Source organism: Gekko japonicus, unplaced genomic scaffold (genome assembly GCF_001447785.1).
Source record: "Gekko japonicus isolate JY-2015 unplaced genomic scaffold, Gekko_japonicus_V1.1 scaffold664, whole genome shotgun sequence".
NCBI classification, from domain to species: domain Eukaryota; kingdom Metazoa; phylum Chordata; class Lepidosauria; order Squamata; family Gekkonidae; genus Gekko; species Gekko japonicus.
Genome location: NW_015166441.1, coordinates 877,079 through 884,113, shown reverse-complemented (window position 1 = coordinate 884,113; position 7,035 = coordinate 877,079). Strand labels below are relative to the sequence as shown.

General features: G+C 42.7%; 1 protein-coding gene across 1 annotated transcript in view; it reads left to right on the top strand.

The window, feature by feature from the left end:
- Positions 1 to 4,229: 4,229 nt before the first annotated feature.
- Positions 4,230 to 7,035, top strand: part of ZCCHC11 (zinc finger, CCHC domain containing 11) — a 63,750-nt gene continuing 60,944 nt past the window's right edge. The window contains exons 1-2 of the mRNA XM_015411981.1: positions 4,230 to 4,900; positions 6,014 to 6,177. Coding sequence (XP_015267467.1) covers positions 4,336 to 4,900; positions 6,014 to 6,177 — 729 coding nt within the window. The 5' untranslated portion in view covers positions 4,230 to 4,335. The remainder of the gene's footprint in view (positions 4,901 to 6,013; positions 6,178 to 7,035) is intronic.

Below are 7,035 nucleotides of genomic sequence, written 5' to 3'. Positions count from 1 at the left end.
ATCAGTTTAGGATTGCTCTTTTAATGTATAAAATGATGAAAGCAAACTTCTTTTGACAGCTGGAGATGTACAGACTTATTAAAAATATGTGCCTGTTTATGAATGCTGTGTAAGTTATTTTGATTTAATCCTTGTGAAAACGTTTCCAGTTGACAGTCTTTGGAATGTAAAAAATATATTCATGTTCAGTTCTACAAAAGAGCCTTAAAGTGTGCTTGATCCTAGACTTTAAAAAACATGTGGTTTGAGCGTCTTGAGGGCTGGATCCAGACTAAATTTTCCAGTGACAGAATGGAACTTTCATGCCTTTCCCCTCCCACTGCAGCCCACTGACCTCCATGAAATGCTTTTCCTGGGGAATGACATGAGGAGGTCTGTAGCAGAAAGGAGAAATCAGCAGAAATTGCCAGTTTAGTCTGAGCTAAAGTGGGGCAAGGAACAAGTAAGGTTCCAGCACTTCTCCCTCCAGAATGCTAAAATACATTTGTAATCCTAATGGCAGGTGAAGGGCAGGAACGCAGATGGCGTCACACAGAATTACAAAAAAGAGAGTTGGGGTAAAACAGGCCACAGCGTTATTGATTACAGCAACAGGAGCATTGGCACAGCATAGGGTGTGGATCCAGGCATTGGACAACCTGCCTGCCGTCTGATGGACACCCACCCCAGCCCATCTGCTGGAAGTAGATCTGGGATGGCAAGTGTAGTGGGTCCCTTACCACTTATGAGTGTAGCTAAGCAACAGCCCCTGGGCATGCCACAAACTGGCTCCACCCCCAAAACCCCTTAATGACGTTCCTGTGAGAACGAAGCTTGAGTCCAAAAATCAGTTTGTTAGCGCTCGCATTTGTGTGCTAATTTGTTGCCATTCATTGATCTTACCAGCCACCTTGATATAATCACAGCTTTATTTATGCATCTTGGCTCTGACTCCCCCCCCCCCCCAATCTTTCTGTATGTAGGGCTTGAGGAAGTTCTGTTTCAGGCTGTATCTGAGCAAGTGTACTTGTACACGAAAGTTCATACCTTGAATAAAACTTTGTTGGTCTTAAAGGTGCCACTGGACTGAAACTTTGTTCTGCTGCTTCAGACCAACACGGCTACCGATTTGAATCTCATTACACACAAGCCCCCCCCCTCACTACGTCAAGGCAACAATCCATGAGTTGGCTGGCAATTCTCAAACATCAGCATGAATAAACGGAAGTGCAAGAGGTTGAGTTGTTTTCTAGTTTTCAGCTCTCAATGCTCTTATCAAAAGCAAAAGGAAGAAATGGTTGTGTATCTCCTTTCCTTTTCCTCTAAAGCAGCACAAATAGCAAAGTATGGGGGAAGGAATTCCTTCTTTCTGTCCTCAATTAGTCTATGTGGATTTTAGCTAGTGCTATAGGACGAGAGGGTTGAGTGGGAAAAGATGAGTAGGGTTTTTGTTTTGTTTGTTTTCAAGAGAAAGGGGAAATGCTACAATCCTTCATATTAGGTTTGAGGGACAGTTGGTATGCTTGGAGGTTTTGTTGCAAGAAAAAAATGAAGAGTTATACTAGAAGGGGTTAAAGTTGTTCCTACCCCACCCCTCAGAACAAATAAGAATTTTGACAGTCCCGAAACAAGAAATCCAGGGAGATCACTGACCAAAAGATAGCTATTTGCACAAAGTTCTTTCCTTATGTCAACTTGGCTTTCACTATTATGCAACACACCCAGATGTCAGGGAAGGGTTTTTTATACTCTTGGAAATAGAATGGGTCCCTGGATGCAGTTCATAGTCCCCATATCGTTTGTGGCTTAGTAATGTGCATAAATGGGTTTTCTCAAATCTGAATGTACTAAAAACCAAAACCTCTAAAGCTTGACACTACTGCTGAAAAATGTACTTAGCATACCATACTGTTCAGCATCTTGGTGTGAATTGTACTATGCTTTGGTGTAGGTAGTTATTGATTCCACATTATTCCTCTCGTCCCTTAGACTGCTACTTAAACAATAACTGGAGCCATTTTACAAGTTAGGATTCAGTGCACGTTCCTGTGTATATTGAATACTAGCCTGATACCCGTGCTTTGCTATGGTATTTAACTTCCGTAAATCCAGCTATAATACTGATGATGTAAAGTTTGAAATGTAAAATTTGTTGTGAAGACTGTAGTGTAAAAAATGAAGTGAGACATACGTATTTTTTCTCTCTCTACTGAAGGACCTCTGTAGACTGCTGGACCTCTGTAGACTACTGGGGCGGGCTCCCTCATGGCTTTAAGCACCCTGCATCCGCTGCTGCACCTGACAGACAACTGCCTGTTAGGTGTAGGAGGTGGGGAGAGTGTTTTGGAAGCCATCAGAGAGGCTGGGCCAGCAGCATCGGTAAGGTGATCCCGCTGGGGCAGCGTCCCTGATGGATTAAAGTACCTTGGTCCTGCTCTGACACCTGACAGACACACGCCTGTATGGTGTTGGGGGGATTATGTTTAAAGGCATCACAAAGTCTGGGCCAGCAGCAGGGCTAAGGCAGTCTTGTTGAACAAACCTCCCCGGTGGTTGTAAGCATCCCACCTCCTCTCCTACACCTGAGAGGCAGCTGCCTGTCCAGTGTAGGAGGGGGAGGAGTATTAGAAGCTACTGTGGAGGCAGGGCTGGCAGGATCACAAAGTCATTACTGCTGGGGCAGGCTCCCTCGTGGCTTTAAGCGCTCTGCAAATGCTGCTGCACCTGATAGACAACTGCCTGTCAGATGTAGGAGGGGGGAGCATGTTTGAAGCCATAGGGAGGCTGGGCCAGCACTTTTGCTTCACCTCACAGGCACCTCACACACTCCTGATTTCCTCAACTGTCATTAGTTCTCTGTAGTCCCCTGTAACTGTTGTTTTTACCTCAGAACACTGAGCTCTGCAGCTGACGAATCAGAGAGTGGGGGGGTGCAAGGAGGCAGCAGCCTGGCAGCTGCATAGGAATCAATGGGGGAGCACATTTCCCCCTTTTGACCCACTTAAGGGTCGAATATCTAAAAATCCCTTCTTAATGAGCATCTATGCCATGGTAGGAGTGCTGTCCCCGAATTTGGTGTTTCTAAGTCCAGGGGTTTGGACTGGGCGTTGATTTTACGGTGAGGCGACATTCTTTTATATATATAGATGACAATCAGGTTTGTGGCTTAAAATCAATTGCCTGGTCGATGCATTAGTCTGATCCTGTGGTTCTGCTATGCAACATTTTATACCAGCATTGTGTTGATGTAGAACCCTTCCAAAAGTGAACTATCAAGACAATGCCAGTAGACACCTGCAAGCACAAGAGTTAACCTTCTCTCAGATAGGCAAACAGTCTGAGCTAGACATGAAAGGAAAGATTCCAGTCATAACAGGCAGATAGCTCTGTAGGCTGGTGGGTAGGAGACCTATATGGTGAGCCCATTGGGCCCTTCAAGCTTGATGGCAGACCACTGCTGTCCTCAACAATAGGCCTGGCGGAACATCTCTGTCTTACAGGCCCTGTGGAACTGCGTTAGGTCCCACAGAGCCAGGATGTCATTAGGCAGAGAGTTCCACCAGGCCAGTGCCAGGGCTGAGAAAGCCCTGGCTCTGGTCAAGGACAGCTGGATATCCTTTAGGCCAGGGATCTTGAGGAGGTTCAGAATGTAATACCCTTTGGGGGGGATATATAAAGAGAGGCAGTCCTGAGGATACTCTGGTCCCAGACTGTTTAGGGCTGTAAAGGTCAGTACCAGAACCTTGAACGTGATCCAGTACTCAACTTGGAGCCAGTGCAGCTCATGAAGTGCTGGTTGGATATGTGCTGTCAATGGGGTCCCAGTAAGGACCTGCGCCACTGCATTCTGGACAAGCTGTAATTTCCAGGTCTCGAGGGCAGCACTGCATAGAGCATATTTTTGTGGCAAGTTTCCTTTCACCAGAGTTCCCACAATAAATTATTTGTACTAAGTTTTTTCTGATTTTAGGGCTGAGTGATGTATGTCCACCCCACATGCTGTGATATCGGAGATGTGTGTTTCCTGTCCACAGTTTATTTATTGAATGACTGTAGAGTTCCTTGATAAGCTATCTTCCTGTGTGATCTGGTGTAAATCTACTATACTGGCATATCTAGTATAATGGAACAGAGTGATCCTATCTTTGTCTTGCAGGTGAAACTTAAGGATAGTGAAGTTCTGTGGATGATCAAGTAAATGTCTTGATATTACTGTGACATTTCTGCATGTGATGTTTTTGTCTCAGCAGACAATCAGCCAGATTCCCTGCTCAAACAGGATTCAGCTCTGTCAAATTGTAGCAAAATTACATTTCAAGTGGTTTCAAGTGATAGGCGAAGCAGGTCTACACAATAATGGAAGAGGGCAAGAGCTCAAAAAGTGGAAATCATGAATCAAGAAAATCTGCCCACGTCGTCTGTGAGGAAAGTAAAACTGCCCGACTTGCAACCAATCAGAATTATAAACATAACAAAAATGACAAATCTGTAAAAGAAGCCGTGAAGAATTCTTTAAGTGGAAACAGTACTAAAAAGAATAAGCAAAATGAAGTTTGTACTGAAAAGTCAGGGGGAAACAAATCATGTAAGACAAATAGTGGCATTGCTGGATGCAAAGACTTGGGGTTAGACCCTCAGGATCAAAGACATGGCAAAACAAAAGGATTACCAAATTTACCAGCAGCAGAAGAAAACCTGAAACCTGAGTCTAGTGATCAGCACATGGATGAAAATTCTCTGAGCTCCCATCTTTCAGGGAATGGTGGCAGCACTGAAACATCACCAACTGCAGAAAGAGAAGCTTCTGAACTGGAAAATCCTTCAGGAGATGATGCATCCAAAATCGTTATGAATTGGCCTACTGACTCAGGCAAGAGTGGTTTGGATCAGAAACCAAAGGAGCACAAGTCTGAAGACTCCTGTGAGTATTACATTCAGCTTTTTAAACTGAAAAAGTCTGAACTATGCTCATTTATATGCTAGCTAAAGCATAGCAACAAAACTAAGTTTTAAAGATTTAAACTAACTGCAAGACTATTACAAATACAGAACTATTTCTCTGCATATTATTGCAGAAGATATTATGACCCTGGCATAGAATATTCTCTTTTATTTTCTCAGTTACTATTCTCAAAAGATGCTATAAGAGTGGTGTCTCAGATTAAGTAGCTGTTTATAAATCCAAGGAGGCCAGCAGATTTTTCTCCCTTTCCACTTCAAAGGTTGTCAGTCATCTTTGAAATGGAGGACCTAGTTCTGACTTGGTATTGCAAATGGGGGGAGGATTACATTTTTAAATGCATTTATATTCAGAAAAGTTTACAAATAGAAAACCAACACAACAGGCAAAGACCTTGAGGAAAATCTCTTTCCCAATTGTTTTAATTATCCATTTCAATTAAAGCAGTGTTTCTTTTTAAAATGTGGGCTAATTCAAAAGGGGATCTCTCCATCTGCGGTACAAAGTGGAACAGTCCATTTTTTCACATCTGATTCATTGCTTGTAGTACTTATGATTTTGGTGGAAAGATTGTTGGACTTGGAACTCAGCCTGGGCTGAAGAAAATCTGCTCGAACAAGGGATGTCTGAGTAGCCAGGCACATGTCGTCATCTGCAAACCTAAATTTTTTATCTTTAAAATGAAAATAAAACAATTTGTCTTATAAATTTGTTGTAACTATAGCTGAGAAAAGGAGTTTGCTATTTATGCACAAATCATACGTAGTTGATAATTAGATGCATATATGGAATTATAGACTTTAATAAATATTTATGTGTTTCTTAAATGCTTAAAATGCTTCATAAACATTATCACAGTAATCCCGAACTACCATCCCTCATTTAATGATAACTGAAATTCTATGTTATTTTAATTGTTGCACATTTCTGTGCTTAGTTCTACTTATTTATCAAGAAATGGGCATATCCACACTATTGAATTTCTTGTGTGTCTTCATAGCCTTTGTTTCACTTTGTTTAAATTAGTCTAGGGAAAAAACACGTTAATCATCTTCATTCCCCTCATCCCACTAGGTAAAATGAAGAATACTGATTCTGCTAAAGAAACTAATTCTGAAGGTGATTATTTAGAAAGTGTAACAGTAATTGATGAATCTACACTGATGGCAGAACAGCAGCTAGGCTTGAAACAAGCCGAAGAACGACTGGAAAGAGATTATATCATCCGCTTGGAAAAAGTCAGTAGTTAATATATTTTCTTCTCTTGTTTTTGAATACTTTATCTTCTGGCACAATTAATTCTAAAGAATAACTACACTGGTTACTAGACTTCAAGTAAGTTGTGATAAAATCATAGTATCACAGAGTTGGAAGGCGCCATAAAGGCCATCTAGTCCAACCCCCTGCCCAATGCAGGATCAGCACTGGAATTTAGTTAGAACAAATGGAATTGGCAAGGGCTTATGGGGGTCTTTTATTTCCCCTTGTATTCCCTTCCTCATACTATTTCTTCTTTCTCTTCTCCTGGCAGCTCCTTATCCTGTTCTCTTTCTCTGCTTGCTTCTCCCCTTCACACTCACCCACCAGCCTTTCTTTAATCTGCCCTGGGGTTGTCAGGTCCTATCTGGCAGCCAGCAGGGGGCTTCTGGGTCCTTTCTACTGCATGAGTGATGACATCACCTGGAAGTGATATCATTGTGTCGCTGCCATCAGAGGAGGGTGATGCTCTAGTATTTGGGCAAAGCTCTATGGGATTTTTTGCCTTCAAAACCATAGTTTCCCCAAAAACTAGAGCTGTGTTCCCCCCCCCCCCCCGACATCAGCAATGCAATGATGTCACTTCTGGGTGACGTTGTGATGTCTCTGTTTGGGGGTGGGTTTTCCCCTGCCAGCCAGCTGGCAAGTGGTGGATCAAAGCCCTCAAAGTGGGGGAACCCCTGCTGAGACTTGGGGGCTGGGAACCCTAATTTGCCTCCACCCAGTCTTCAGTGTTTTCTGTTATTTATTTACTTCACTTATATATCACTTTTCTTTCCAGTGGGGAACCAAAGCAGCTTACATCATTTTTCTCTCCCCCATGTTTTCCTTGGGTCTCC